Below are 16105 nucleotides of genomic sequence, written 5' to 3'. Positions count from 1 at the left end.
ACATTCACAAACAATATACTTCAATAAAGCTATATAAATCCAAAATCATTAACTGTGGTCCTTTAATTTGAATGTATTCATATATAGCTGAAGAGTTTATAGCTGCTATTCAGGACTTTACCTGAATAGCAGCTATAAACTCTTCAGCTATATATCAATACATTCAAATTAAACTTGGGGATTGACCAGTAATTGTTGTGTACTATACAAAATGAGGTTGTGTCCTACTGCCCTATTTTCCGAGAGGTGCTTTTATATCAAATGTAATGAGTGCCCTTCACACTGTAACCACAGTAACAGAGTAGCATAATCCCAAACACACAGACGCATCAGAATGATGCATGCAGAGTATGTCAGGCTTTAGAATAGCATGAGGTGAAGGGTTCATTCCAGGATACAAATGGAACACAGTTCAAAATGTTTGGTTTATTTTTAAGTACAAATATTACAATTCAATAAAAGAAGGTCAAAGAACAAATAAATACAAATGGGTTTTACTGTGTGTTGTACGATAGTTGCCATAACATACAGCATAGAGACAATAAGCACACAGTGAGGCTGTCAGCTGACCGTGTTGCCAGGGCCACATTCCTCCCTGTGGACGCAAACAAAACATACCAAACAATGATATCACTACCACATAGTTACTGTTAAACATGACATTATGATGATATTGGTATGCTATTACAGACAAAAAACATAAATCATTGTACAACACCCATCAATAAGACCAAATAGTTCTTTCCCTCTTTCTCATGAGATGATCTTATCCATGTCCCCGAGTCCTTAACCTTTGAATCATTACCCCTGTGAATCCTTACCCCTGTGAATCCTTACCTCTGTGAATCCTTACCTCTGTGCTCTAACAGGACATCCCCCTCATACTGCGCCAGGCCCAAGGCATGTCTCTGCCCACTGTTCAGCTCCGCCCACTGCTTCTCTGTGACCACCCACGCCTGCTCCACATTCAGCCACGACAGCTGGACCGCACTGAATACCACCTGACAGACACAGACACATCGTGCATCAACTAACAAAATGGGATGTGGTTTGGAGAGCATTATTTAAACAGCATTATCCAAACCAGCTCTTAAGTATCCTGAGGTGAACCAGAGAGAGACTCACAGCCATCTTTGTGGGGGGAATCAGGGCGATAGCTTCGGGGATGAGCCCCTCCATCTGCTCCTGTACCAGAGCAGACAGAACCATGTCCTCCAGACCCGCTGGACAGAGAGAGGGAGGGAGAGAGAGAGGACTCATGTAATGAGTGTGCGTGCGAGGGGGGTGGATTCACTGGTCACTACCAACTAACTATTCCTTATAGTTAAGGATCAAATATACTGATTATACAACAATAAAACTTTCTGAGTTTAAACCTCTGCCCCATTTGAACAGCTGTACCTGCTAGTGTGCCGATCTCAGTGAAGACCTCGGGACCCCAGGTACTGACAGAGCCAAAGGCCTGAGGACTGGAGAGACGGGCGGTCAGTGCCTCCATCTGCTGCTCTGAACACGGCAGGGCCAGCTCCCTCAGGAACAGAGTAGCCATGCTGTCAGTCAAACAGGAGGAGGACTCATTAGGACTGGGTTGATGGAAGCATTGTCACCAAGTGGAATCAGACAGCAAAAAAATGACAGATTTTTGCCTTTTGCACTATAGGCTGAGGTTTTATTCACAAGGTATGTAAATCTAATATTTCTGTGTTTAAAATAAAGTGTGTATTTCTAATACATGATTGACCTGAGGTTGTAGGGGTCCAGTCTGTTGATCTCTGACAGTGTGAAACCACAGAGCAGGTGTCCTAGAGCAGCCACTTCTACAGCTCCGAGCTGCTCCACCTTCAACTTCTGCTTCCGCATCACACCAACAACTGCTGCTCTCATCTGAAACGAGACACAGGGTTGGAGAGTCAAACAACTTACACCAGAAGTGGGCAACCCTCCACACTACAAATATCACACGTGAGATTGGAATATGGGAGCCTCGTCACCTTTTTTGGGCTCCAGTCGGTCAGAGCCCCCAGGTAGGCCAGGACACCCAGGTCAGTCAGGTTAATGTCCTGGAGCTCTCTCTCCCCCAGCTCAGTGACCAGACAGCCGAGCCCCAGGACCTGCTCTGGCCTCAGGCCTCTAATTGGACTGTAGGCCTGGAGGAGGGTGAAGGATAGTGCACAAAATACACAACACATTTCCACTGTCAATCTTTAGCAGGCAGTGATGAAAACCAAAACGTCTCTGATGTTCTGAAACTAACCTGCCTGAGCTTTACCCACAGTGCTCGGCGCTGCTCAGGGCTCAGTGAAGCGTCCTGACCTATGACCTCCACACACTGCCTCAACTCCTCCCCTGCCATCCGGCTCAGCTGATTGGCTGTCCATGCTGAGGGGAAGGTGCCTCTTATGTCACCACAGCTTGGGACTGGCACTGGATAGATGACATGAGACCGCAATGAGTTTAGAACCACAATGCATGATCATCAAGCTTTCCTTCAGAGCTAGTGGGTATGATACATTTATGATATAGAGAGCTGATCAATGATGACCTTTTCTCCTGCTCTGTGCTCTGACAACCCCCCGTATCAGACTGTGGATCCTCTCTCTCTGGCCCTTCTGGTCCACACACTGGGACATACAGGCCTGACCCACATCACTGTTCTCCCAGCGCCACTGACCTGCCAGAACCTCCTCCACCGTGTCTGCACTCAACACCACCTGATATATGGTAGTAAAACACACTTAGCACATCCTGCTAAAAGTACACGCATGCAATCACATACAGTACTGCAGGGCTTTAATTGTCATCACCCATGATAAAGTGATAGACATTATAAAGGCACTTTGTGTTTCGCCCATTGGAGTCCTCACCAGTGGGATGGAGTTGATCTGTTTTGGAGAGAGAGTAAACAACAGTCTGCCAACAAGCTCCACATCACCAACCGTCCATGCCGATGCCTCTCTACAATAAACACACACACACCAGCTTTCTGTTATAAATGCATACATGACGTATACCCACAGGCCCAGTGCTACCATAACCAGCTCACAACCACCCCAGGCCTCCCACTCTACCATCTCCTAAAAGAGACCCAGTTGTCTCTCACCCCAGCAGGTCTCTCCCAGTAAGCAGAGCAGCCAAGTCCTTCAGGGTGTCCCAGGGTAGGCAGTACCCCCTCAGCTCATCCAGTTGCAGCCCCAGGGCCCCTCTGTCCACCAGCCCCAGGGTATCCCTGTCCAGGAAGGGCAACAGGGGCCCCAGGAGGTCCACAGAGGCCACCCTGAGCTCCCCCCCAGCCAGGCCCTGAGAGGTGCTCTGGATGGACACATCAGAACACAGTTACTACAGTATAATTACTGCAGGTACGACAATATAATGACTACAGTTGACAACAAAGCACAATCCGTTTAGCTGATTATTAAGTATTGTAATGCCATGCAGTACAAATCTGTATCATTATGTTTGGATGAATTGATCAATGTGTATGTTTTATTAATCAGGAGGATTTCGTGCTAATAATATCATAGTCTCTCCTCACCAGCACAGTGATGGCCTTTTCTGCTAAGGCCATCTGCTTATGACGGGGCAGCTTGAGGAAGTCCACAAAGTGCTGCTGAATGTGAGCCAGGATGGCTGTCAGTGAAGTATTAGACAGGCTCTCGATCAGGTTCACCCTGGGACAGCAGGAATAACCAGATTAATATTGTATAGAGAAAGATTAAATGTTGGACCATTTATACAATATATTTTGGAGTGAATGATATCGTACGGTAATTCTGCAGCAAACCAGGGGCTTATACCATCCAGGTCTTCCTCTGGTCTTTTCCGCAGCTCCTCTACAACGCATTTCCTCTGGTAACAAAACACAAAACATCTGAACAAACTAGTATGAAATAGGAAGCTCTGAAGAATTCCATGAAAACCTTTCTTGACATTTGATACGGTAGATAAAATACTATAGATAAAGAAAGATGTATCTAAATATAGATAAATAAAAGGGAGGGGTGAGAGAGAAAGAGGAGGGGAGGGTGACACGAGGGATACCATGTGGGTTGCTTGTGGTTCCTCACCAGAGCTGGTCTCACCCCTCCTGGCAACTCACTGACAAACTGAAGCAACTCTGAAAAATCAGTTTCATTGGTCCAAAGCTTTAGCCAATCACAGCTCATTCCACCAGCAATATGGCCCAAGTCCCTAAAGACCAAATAGATGATTGGGTGAATAAATTGTATCTGGAAGACTGCATTGCATTTGTAATCCAGGTTAGGGAAACCTAATGAAACTGGGTACTGACTGAGTCTCGAGTTTTGTCATGTAATGATTTGTATGAATATCACATGATATTCAATAACACAGCACATACCCATGGCACCTAATAACATTTGACTTACTCTACAGTGTCTCTGGTAATGATTTCAGATTGATGGATCCTCTTGAAAAGTAGCTGAGCCTATATAATTCAGAAAGACAAAGTGTGTAAGAGAGAGAAAACAGGTGGTGAAAAGAATCTAATACACCCTTGACTCTGACAAAAATCTATTTAGGGTAGGCATTACTCATTTATATTCCCCCTCCAGACTATTGTACTACATCCAAACCAATTTGCTTGATGACGGCTGAGGCGTATGGGGTATTAATATCCTGAATGGCTCATCTGAAGCATATCCAATGATTTGCAGATTAATTGGAGCCCAGGCCCACACTGGCAGCTTGGCAGCATGGCTTTCGCTCTAGAGCAACAACAGTAATGATGCTATACCATAGCCAAAGGAGTGGGTGTTTATGTAGTGTTGCCTGTTCAGACAGAGCATAGTGGAGATGGATGTGCACCTGTTGGGGGGACCAGGGCAGGTCTCTGTACAGGCTCATATCTCTCAGGAATGTCTCTCTATCCAGAACCTCTATCAGCTCCCTCAGGGGCACAAACGGCAGGAGACATTGGAGCTGCACTGTGAAGTTCCTTGAGTTGCTGGCTAAAGCCTTTTATAAAAGCAAAGGAGTAAACAATGGAATATGTACCTGAGTAATAGTAATTGGTAATAGGTTAAGTACTGTACTTATAAGGTAGTTGATGATTGACAGCATAATTGGTTTGTTAGCATTTAAATTCTACCATCTCTTTATTGTGTCATCATCTGCTCTCAGTGTGGTAAGAAAGACAATGCAGAGCCACTGGAAATGATGAATAAAGAACAGTTTGACAGCAAGGAGAAAGTAATCTCCCCACAGAGAAACAAGAGCACCTTACCTCCTGCAGTGCCCTGTGGAGCATGGCTCTATGGGCAGGCTTCAGGTCAGCCAGTAGAGTGCCCCAGCACTGGCAGTGAGTGGTTCCACTGATCTCAGACCAGTGTATGCCTCTGAGCACAGCAGGGGACAGGCCAGGCAGTAAGGGTTTCAGCCTGCACAGTGTATCCATGGTGAGCTGACAAGGAGAGGATCATCATGCATATATGGCCTCGTAAGAATGCACAACAAGCTGTGTAGATTAAAACATAACTGAAGAGGTCACTAATAAGCCTTTACTTACATTTGTGTCTTGTGAAATTGTGGATAATATCTGGAAAGCCTGGGGGAAGTTAAAAACAACATGTAATGGTCGCTCAGCAGAAAACAACATACCGGTAGATTCAGTGTGTAGGCATAGTCCATGCAGTGCTGACCTGTGCTGGGGAGAAGCTGGGCAGACCTGGTTGTGTTAGCAGGTCCAAGAGCTGTAGTGAGGGCAGTGACTGCAGGAAGGAAGCCCCTAGCTGGGGCAGTAGGCCCCTGAGGGTGGCCAGTGCTGGAGGAGGTAGAGTGCTGGCGTTCAGAGGCCGCACCGCCTGGACCAGCCAGAGAGACAGCTGAACATGGCAAGAGCAGGATCGACAGGGTCAGAGCCCCTCACATATGATATGGACTGTATACATATACAAATGGCATTTTTACTGATATCCTAACAGGTATGTAGGAGGAAAAAATTGTCACACTGCCACAAAATGAACTTGGAACTTTTGGAGTGCATCCCATTTTTTTTTACATGCAATTCTCTCTCACCTTGCCTGAATCACTGATGAGTCCCTCAGACACACAGAGAGCTAGCTGCTGCCAAAGAGCAGAGGACACAGAGGAAGCCAGCAGAAACGGACGAAGCTCCTCCGGTTTCAGGTAACAAACCAGAACTCCCAGCCTGTTGAGAAATAATGCCCTCGTATCTCTGGTCTAATACTCTGGTAACTGCACAAAGTGACACTGTGGCTCTGGTCAGAACTAGAGCACTATATGTGGAGTAGTTTACAACTTGAGACAAAAGACCCTACCTCGATATGTTATCACTGGTGAAGTTCCTTTTTTTAATGAATAGAGTCCGTAGAACATGACGACCCCTTGTTCCATCCAGACTGGTGTTTCCCAGAAACTCCACCAGGGGGCTCAGCTTGAGGAGGGACATGATGACAGAGTAATGCCAATGCAGTACACAATACTAAATGAAAATATCAGTAGAGTAGATAAGGAATGAGATGTGTAACCTGGTCTGATGTCAGCTGTTGAAATTGGCTGACTGGGAGATGTGGGAGCAGTGGGAGGATGGAGCTGAGGAAATATGGTGGCCAGGAAGGGACATCTCCCACCACACTGGACTGCAGGAGCCTCCTCACAAATGCCTGTTTCTGTGGAGACTTCATCTCTGTGCTGTGGTCACGGATCGCCATCAACCTATGATACAACACAGAACCAGTCAACACGATTACCTTTGACCTTTGGCATAAAACGGCAGCTCAGGTCTAGTAACTCACACACTGGTGTTGACCATCAGGGAGGTGGGGAAGCTCATGATGTCAGAGACGGACATGAAAGGTATGAACTGTGATAGGTCGACGAAGAGGTCAGGGGTCACACGAGGGAACTTGTGGATGAAGGCGGACGTCATGGTCTCCATGGCCTGCAGTTCTCTCTGAGAGGACTGGGGGAGACAGTGGTCTTTATTGACAGTAGTAGTAACTTAGTAACATTCCTACTTTCCAGCATCCATGACTAAACTGAGAGTGTTTGAGGACAAACCTGAGTGGTCTCTACGTGCAGCTGGTCCCAGCTCTGGTGCATGTGAGACAGAAACCTCTTCACCGCATCTTTCTCTGCTGACATCACCAGTGTGCGGATACTCTCCCTGGGCATTTGGAGGTACTCCTGGAGAGAAAACAATGTTCACCTTAGTACAGGTAACCAGTTCATCTGCATCCTAACCATTTTATAAAGGTGTACAGTACCTGCATTAGGACTCTGAGGGCAGAGGAGTTGTCCTCTCTCTCAATGAGGTCCCATAATACAGGCTGTCAGGACAGAGGAGGCATTCACATTACTTTCATGTGTCTATGTTTGTGTGTATGTGTTCTATGTATAAGGTATGTGGCTTACACTGAAGCAGCTGAGCAGGTCCTCTTTGATAGCTGCGCTCTGCTCCCTGCGCAGGAACAAGCCCACGGTTTGGAGCACGCTCAGTGAGGCGTCAGGACGCAGAGTTGCCCAGAATGAAGCGTTGTCAAGGAGACTGGAAAGGAGGATGGCCTGGCCCAGGCCCTGCCTCACCTCCCCCTCCCCCTCATCCAGCCCCGCCGAGAGCCCAACCACAAAGTCCAGTACCCTCAGCACGTAACCCACAGCCCCCACCCAGCCCCCGCGTTCACCCCCATCCACCTCACACACACTCAGCCTGTGCAGTGCCTCCAACAGCAGCGGAGCAGGACTTACACACAGCTGTGATGTGTCAAAGTCGTACGGCGCCGGGAGCATGTCAAAGAACCACTGGAGGAAGCACTTCCTGTCCTCCTGTTCTACATCCAGGTCAACGCAAAGATCAGAGAACTGAGGATAGGCTGAGAGTAGCCGGCGGTAGAGGGTGGCATTGCTACAAACATACTCCCTCAGCCCCTCTGTACTGCCACAGAGCTCCAGTAGGGTGGCGTTGGTGAAATGCTGCAGGCTCCACTTCCTGTAGTTACATGTGTCTTCTATGGATTCAGGGTGGGAGGAGTTGTGGAGTCTGGAGCAGTACTCTGCAGCCCAGCTGCCCTCCGGAAGGGATGGGTGGGAGGGATGGGCCTCAGGGGACTCGCTGCCACACAGGGCTGAGACCAGAGCAGAAGTGTTGGGCAGGAAGCAGCGTCTGAAGTCCTGGGCGCTGAGTGACCTGGTGCCCAGCTGGGCCAGGCAGGCTTCGTCAGGCCCTGGGCTGCCCCCGCCCTCCACCACCTGCCCTGACAGCTGCACACACAGGTCACCTATACTGGACTGGTTGAAGTAGTGGTAGTCCTTCATCTCTGCAGCCTGTAAACATCACAGGCAGAATGTAGTTAGACATTGTGGAGAAGTTAAAAAAGTGAGTTGAGAACCCAACTCTTTTGCATTCAGAAGTGGGGTTTGATCATGGACTGTACCTGGTGTGCTCTCTGCAGCCAAAAGGAGGAGTTGGCACACACAGTGTTGTTGAACTGGTGAGCGAAGAACTCGCTGCAGACGTGGACCCACAGGAAGTCATCCTCGGCTGCAGACAGGTACCAGGCGGCGTCGGAACACGTGGCGTGTAGGTCGGGTCCAACCTGACCAACCTCCGGGTTCACAGACCCATCGTCCCCGTCAAACAGGTTACAGTAGAGGAACACAGTGAAGTTGGACACACCTGTAAGGCCTGGGATAGAGGCATTACACGCTGCTTCCAGGATCTCTGCTGAGGCAAAGTACCCCATCTCTCTCAGGTGGCTGTGGCCAACTTCTACTGCCTCAGACTGGGGCTTGAGGAGACGGGAACGGCTGGGTACTGGGGTTGAGGTGGGTGTTTTTTTCTGTTTGGGTGCCCCGCGGGGTGACAGGGCTGGTCTAGGGCGAGAGGGGCGTGGTGGGGGTCTGTGGTCCCCGCTCTCACCCTCTATGGCTGGGCAGGAGAGGAAGGGAGGGGTGCTGGGAGGGCCCTGTGAGTTGAAGCCCAGAGCCTGAGCATTCCACGTGACATTATGTCTAATCCCCCTACAAGTCACAGACAAGGGGAGAGAGTATGGTAAACTAAGGTACTACAAAAAACATAGAATTTCTATTAACCTCATATTCTTTGTGAGGGAAAGTTATAAAATGAAACCCTCATGATGCATGTAGTTTATATTATAAGCTTAGTTTTTTCTCGATTACGTACCATAAGATTAGCTGTCTCAGGTCACCTTTGAAAAGATAGATTAAAAAAAGATAGATAAAAGATAGATTAATGGAAAATCACAGACAGTGTAAGAGAGCTAGTGAATATTATGGTAGATCAATGGTGGAAAAAGCGACTTGCACCGTACAATCGGGCCTGATGTAACAGCATAGCTGGGCTCACAATGCCCAGGAGATAGTGTTACTGGCATCAATGAGAGGGCAAAGAGATTAGCCAAAGCATGGGATGCAGGGTAAAACTGATCCTCTCAATGACTAACATGGCCATTATGATTTTAAAGCACTGTCAGTTCAAACACTCTCATGTGTCATGGGTTTCAGTCTAAATCATTCATGACTAATGAGTAAGAGCTGTTTGAGATATATTATCAGCTTAGTATGAAGGGAAATCAAATTCAAGAAACCTTGATCAACATGTATGACCCGTCTCTGACATGTGTTTTATAAGAACAGTAAAAGTAAGAGCATGTATACTGAACAAAAATATAATAGCAACATGTAAAGTGTTGGTCCAATTTTTCATGAGCTGAAACAAAAGATCCCAGAAATGTTCCATACACACAAAAAGCTAATTTCTCTCAAATGTTGTGCACAAATTTGTTTACATCCCTGTTAGTGAGCATTTCTCCTTTGCCAAAATAATCCATCCACCTGGACAGGTGTGGCATATAAAGAAGCTGATTAAACAGCATGATCATTAATTACACGGACGCACCTTGTGCTGGGAACAATAAAATGTGCAGTTTTGTCAAACAATACAATGCCACCCTTGTCTCTTTTGGGGGAGTGTGCACTTGGCATGCTGAATGCAGGAATGTCCAAAAGAGCTGTTGCCAGATAATTTAATGTTCATTTCTCTACCATAAACCGCCTCCAACGTCGTGTTAGAAAATTTGTCAGAGCATCCTGAGTAGCACAGCGGTCTAAGGCACTGCATCTCAGTGCAAGAGGTGTCACTACAGTCCCTGGTTTGAATCAAGACTGTATCACATCGAGCCATGATTGGGAGTCCCATAGGACAGCGCACAATTGGCTCAGCGTCGTCCAGGGTAGGATGTCATTGTAAATAAGAATTTGTTCTTAACTGACATGCCTGGTTAAATTAAATCCAACCACAGCTCAAGTGTAACCACGCTAGCCCAGGACAGCCACATCTGGATTATTTCTGTCTGTAAAACACCCTTTTGTGGGGAAGAAGTCATTCTGATTGGCTGCGCCCCTGCCCAGTTATATGTCTATAGATTAGGGCCTAATGTATTTATTTCAATTGAATGATTTCATTCTATGAAGTGTAGCTCAACAAAATCTTTGAAATTGTTGCATGTTGAGTATATATTTTTGTTTAGTATAGCTAGCCACCAGGGTTGAGGCTCAATTCCAGTTGAATTCAGTCAAATCACAAAATCCTCAAGGAAGGGTAGCCTAGTGGTTAGAGTGTTGGAATAGTAACCGGAAGGTTGCAAGTTCAAACCCCTGAGCTGACAAGATACAAATCTGTTGTTCTGCCCCTGAACAGGCAGTTAACCCACTGTTCCTAGGCTGTCATTGAAAATAAGAATTTGTTCTTAACTGACTTGCCTGGTTAAATAAAGGTAAAATAAATAAAAAATAAAAATAAATAGGAAGTATTCCATTCATACATTGAATTTCAGCTCATCCACTGAATTGACTAAATTTAAGTGGAACTGACCCCAACCTTTTGGTGAATGGGGAGCATCATGGACTCACCTACGGAACATCTGCCCTTATGTTTGGGCTGTGTCACGTCCACCACGCTGCTGACATCATCAAGCAGCGCCATGGTAACACGGGACACCTTTCTCCTCAGGTTGCCGTACACGGAGCTGCCCACCCTGTGCAAGAATCCCCTTCTGAGGCCGTCCAATCCCTGCAGCAGGGCAGGGTTTTGCTCTGCCAGCTGCCCCGCCCTCTGCCCCCCATCAGAGTGTGATAAAGCCTGCAGGAGCAGTGTCTGAAGGGAGTCCAGATCTCCCCCCATGTCCCTTCTGTCCCCAACATCCCCTTGAGTAGCATTCCCAGACAACCCCTCCTCTCTCAGGGCCTTGGGGGGCATGCTGAAGGGTTTCTGGCGCCCAAAAGCAGCTGAGCCCCCTCTCTGGTTGGCCCCCATCCCCGCGGGGTGCAGGTTCACCACAGGCTTCCAGTTGCGTGTCTCCATGAAGCGGAGAAACTGTGTTAGCCAGCTGACACTGAAGGCACATTCATTGCGGCCCCTAAGGGCACAGATGAAGCCCTGCAGCCCGGCGCTGGCCTGGCCATAGGTCCCGCTGACCAGCGCCTGTAGGGCCGCCTCAAGCAGGGCACTGACTGTCCTCCAGTTCTGGGACAGGAAGTCAAGCAGGGGCCTGTGGGGTTGCCGCTCAGACAGGGACATGAGGCTCTGCAGAAGCCCCAGCAGCCCGTCCCAGTGAGGGCTGCCTCTCAGGGACAGGAACCAGTCCTGGAGTCTGACGCTGGGCCTGGGGGGCTCCCTGGTGTCCCACTGGTTCAGCGCAGCGCCCCCCTCTGACTGGATAAAGGACTGCAATACCTTCTCCCACAGTTGTTCCTCGTCAGAGACAAGCTGTCGCTCCTCCAGCTCAGCACCCATCTCTTGGAGGTACATGGAGATATTGTAGAGGAAGCCTGACAGACGGTGCCTGTCCACGGGCTTCTGGAGGGAGGGGAGGCCCATGCTCTTACTGGGCAGCAGGCCCAGGGTCTTCAGACTTCCCATGATGCTCCTCACCACGCTGTGGACCTGCTGGTCTTGGGTTCTCTCCAGGGAGACAGGCTCTTTGCTAGGATACCACCCCCCTCCTTTACGCCATATTGATACTAACTCCTTGAAAATGGGCTCTCTTTGGTCCTCTTTTCTACTTGCTGGAAATTATGTTGCAAAGCCATATTTTGAGCATGATACAGCAAACATTATTAATATCAAGGCATCATCACACCATTACACTACATCATAACAAAAAATTGTAAGATACTGTCTCCTCACCTGAACTCCTGGTGGATGTATTGCCCAGTAAAACAACCAACAGTGTGATGCGCATGACCCTAAACACCGCCATCTTCTCTATCACCTCCAAGAGCCAGTGCTGATGATGTCACAGTGATGTCACATCTGTCTCTGAGTCTGTGGCCTAAGTCTGATTGATGTCATATCCCTGAGTTTGGACTGCATCCCCTGTTACAGCCTTCCTCTGGCAATGGGTTGGTGTCAGTAGGGTAGACACAGGGAGTAGAGTGTTTCATTGTAGAGTGGACATTAAACCTTAATGACAGGCTACCGTCACCTGACCACCTTCCCTCTCACAATAGAGGTGTATTACCATGGATTTCAATCAACTGAGCTATATTCTTTATTCTTTCTATGAACTTGAAGCAGTTTTGAGTGAGACTTTGAAATATGAAATGCACAGAAGGATTTCAAATACTGGTACTAAATAAGTTGTTAATCTATCCAGAAATATTCTCTTTTCAAACGGGTCTCAGACATTATGAGAGCATGAAGATAGGTTAACATTTGCCACCAATGCATCTCTATCCATATACTTGGGATTTGTTTGATGTCCCAAAACTACTTAACAGCAGTCATCTGCAATATCAAAAGGAGTATAAAGAGAATTATAATTGTTTGTACTCACCAATGACGCTCTATTCAGTTCTTCAAATCCTTGAAAATGTGTTTATAAGGCTTTGTGAATATCTCCATAAGTTCCGGGTATAAATGTGCACTAAAACAATATTATTTGACCTCTTTTCTCTCTGTCTGTCCCTCTCACTTTCAACTTCTCTCCCTCCCTCTGTTTCCCTGTCAGCCCCTCCCACTCCTACTCTCCCTCCCTCTGTTTCCCTGTCAGCCCCTCCCACTCTCCCTCCCTCTGTTTCCTACTCCTCTCCCTCCCTCTGTTTCCCTGTCAGCCCCTCCCACCCTACGCTCCCTCTGTTTCCCTGTCAGCCCATCCCACTCTCCCTCCCTCCTACTCTCCCTCCCTCTGTTTCCCTGTCAGCCCCTCCCACTCCTACTCTCCCTCCCTCTGTTTCCCTGTCAGCCCCTCCCACTCCTACTCTCCCTCCCTCTGTTTCCCTGTCAGCCCATCCCACTCCTACTCTCCCTCCCTCTGTTTCCCTGTCAGCCCCTCCCACTCCTACTCTCCCTCCCTCTGTTTCCCTGTCAGCCCATCCCACTCCTACTCTCCCTCCCTCTGTTTCCCTGTCAGCCCATCCCACTCATACTCTCCCTCCCTCTGTTTCCCTTTCAGCCCCTCCCACTCCTACTCTCCCTCCCTCTGTTTCCCTGTCAGCCCATCCCACTCCTACTCTCCCTCCCTCTGTTTCCCTGTCAGCCCCTCCCACTCCTACTCTCCCTCCCTCTGTTTCCCTGTCAGCCCATCCCACTCCTCCTCTCCCTCCCTCTGTTTCCCTGTCAGCCCCTCCCACTCCTACTCTCCCTCCCTCTGTTTCCCTGTCAGCCCCTCACACTCCTACTCTCCCTCTCTGTGTTTATCTTGTTTTGTGCACCTGCTCACCCAGACCAGGAGATCCAGTTGGATGAATTAGGACCATAGCTTAGCCTCATATTTCAGTGGTATCCCCCTATCTTGTGCCAGCTGACTGTTTTCTAAGGTGAGTTTAACGCAATAGAGGACAGGACAAATCAAATCAAATCAAAGTGTATTAGTCACATGCGCCGAATACAACAGGTGTAGGTAGACCTTACAGTGAAATGCGTACTTACGAGCCCCTAACCAACAATGCAGTTTAAAAAAATACAGATAAGAATAAGAGATAAAAGTAACAAGTAATTAAAAAGCATCAGTGAAATAACAATAGCGAGACTATATACAGGGGGGTACTGATACAGAGTCAATGTACGGGGGCACCGGTTATTTGAGGTAGTATGTACATGTAGGCAGAGTTATTAAAGTGACTATGCATAGATGACAACAGGACAGGACAATGGACAGGACAATGGACAGGACAATGGACAGGACAATGGACAGGACAACGGATAAAGTGTTGTCTATACGGCGCTGAGGTTGCATGTGTATGAACAAAAATAAACTTTAACAAAACTCTATGACTATGTCATACTGTAGAGATGGTCCCTTCTATCAGGGCATTTACTATAAAAGGTTTAGATTTCCCCATAATATGTGAAACAACCCACTTTTGGAAAGAATGAAACAAACTTGTTTTGCTGTATTTCAATAGTTCTTTGCATCTAATATGTTGAGTTCAGTGTTGTTTTGAAACAATCCCAAGGTTAGGACTGTCAGCTTGATTCACAAGCAGCGTTCAAATCTGGATGGTATTAATCACACCCAGGTTATCTCTCCCATTCTCTAGCTGTCCAATGTCTCCCACTGACTAATTCTCTGTTGAGCTGTCTCTCAGCTAGGGCTCATCCTGTGTGATTCTGAGTCTGTGGAGTATAGGTTTACCCAGAGGGCCAAGCCAGCACGTCTCTGTTGGCTGTCACAGAGCAGACACATCCATCCTCCAGTCACTGCAGCCACACAATCAAGCCCTTTACTGGGCCACAGTGGCAGGCTCCCTGGTGTCAGACCGCTGTCTGCAGGCCCCGTAACCTGAGTGGGGATAGTGAAAGGATCCCTCCCTGCGCCCCTGGCCCTTTAACTCTGTGTCACTGTGGCCTGTTGTGGAACAATAACTTCCTCTTGTATTATTGATGCTGTAGGGAAACAGCAGTCAGTCAGCGCTGTGGGTTTCAGTTTGCTAAAGGAATATATAATGAGAAACAGGATAGCACCAGCCTCTCTATCTATGTCCCTGCAAAACACACTGGTGAGACCTTCGAAACAGAGGATGCTGGAGAGACAAGGGACCTGTTTGAATACATGATGAGGGCATCCTTCCCAAAGAGATAGATACTCTATCTATCTCTATGATCCATCCATCCTCCCCTCTTGAAATAATCACTTGTTCGATGGGTGAAGGCAAGGATGGTATGGTACGTATTAATTTGTGGATGTCTATCATCCATTTTGTATGATACTGTGTAATAAGAATGACAATTTGTATGATATGTTGCGAATTTGCAAAATATATCATATATTATGAATTCCAATTTGTTGTGACTAACGTTACCGAGCTGGCTAACGTTGGCTAGGCTAGGGGTTAGGGTTAAGGTTGTGAGTTAGGTTAAAGGGTTGAGGTTAGGGTTAGGGGATGGGTTAGCTAAAATGGTTAAGGTTATGATTAGGGGAAGGGGTAGCTAACATGCTAAGTAGTTGCAAAGTAGCTTAAAAGTGTAAGTAGTTGACAAGTTGCTAATTAGCTAAAATGCTAATGTTATCCGTGATGAGATTCAAACCTGCAACCTTTGGGGTTATACGCCCACCGACTCACCCGACCAACCACCCTCGTTTTTCCTAAAGGAAACTTCTGTCTTATGTAACTATACCAAATGTAACATATCATACTAATTTGAATGTCCTGGATTTACTTTTACCATGTTACGTCTATTCTATGGGACCAGGCTGGACCCTCTTATACCTATGTTATATCAGCTCTATTTTCCAAAGCATCTGTAGGCTAATTCCTGGTGATTTTATTAATCATTATATTATCCTTGTTGAGTTTGAGTTTGAGTTTATTTTTTATTTTTACAGGGACAGTGCACATTAATCAACGTTTCAGTAAAAGTGCCGGTTTTGGCCAGCCGGCTAATTTTCAACCGCAGTCCCTGGGCAGGTTATTAAAAACAATTACAATATAGACAATAGCAACATAGAACAAGCAAGACATAGCAACATAGGACAAGCAAGACATAGCATACAGACAGAGCAACATAGGACAAGCAAGACGTAGCATACTGACAGAGCAACATAGAACAAAAAGCAGCAAGACAAAATTCATAAAAGCAACAAAGTGTTTCCACACCTCACAAGCT

At 47.1% G+C, this 16105-nt stretch overlaps 1 protein-coding gene across 1 annotated transcript; it reads right to left on the bottom strand.

Annotated features, from left to right (window-relative positions):
- Window positions 1–406: 406 nt before the first annotated feature.
- Window positions 407–12257, bottom strand: LOC118394177 (stereocilin-like). The gene is made up of 29 exons (XM_035787411.2): window positions 12185–12257; window positions 10909–12063; window positions 9161–9185; window positions 8412–8997; window positions 7393–8301; window positions 7245–7307; window positions 7039–7164; window positions 6774–6940; window positions 6507–6693; window positions 6297–6412; window positions 6034–6166; window positions 5658–5840; window positions 5525–5563; window positions 5243–5419; window positions 4825–4974; window positions 4386–4444; window positions 4065–4188; window positions 3764–3846; window positions 3533–3668; window positions 3101–3309; window positions 2865–2955; window positions 2543–2711; window positions 2255–2424; window positions 1992–2147; window positions 1742–1884; window positions 1402–1550; window positions 1126–1223; window positions 854–1001; window positions 407–595 (listed from the first exon to the last, which is right to left on the bottom strand). The coding sequence occupies exons 1-29, from the start codon at window positions 12255–12257 to the stop codon at window positions 495–497; spliced, it is 5925 nt and encodes a 1974-aa protein (XP_035643304.2). The 3' UTR covers window positions 407–494.
- Between the last annotated feature and the right edge of the window lie 3848 nt (window positions 12258–16105).

The sequence above is a fragment of the Oncorhynchus keta genome, chromosome 14 (assembly GCF_023373465.1).
Source record: "Oncorhynchus keta strain PuntledgeMale-10-30-2019 chromosome 14, Oket_V2, whole genome shotgun sequence".
Classification (NCBI taxonomy): Eukaryota; Metazoa; Chordata; class Actinopteri; order Salmoniformes; family Salmonidae; genus Oncorhynchus; species Oncorhynchus keta.
The sequence above is the reverse complement of the archived record's forward strand: the minus strand, read 5'-3'. Positions and strand labels throughout refer to the sequence as shown.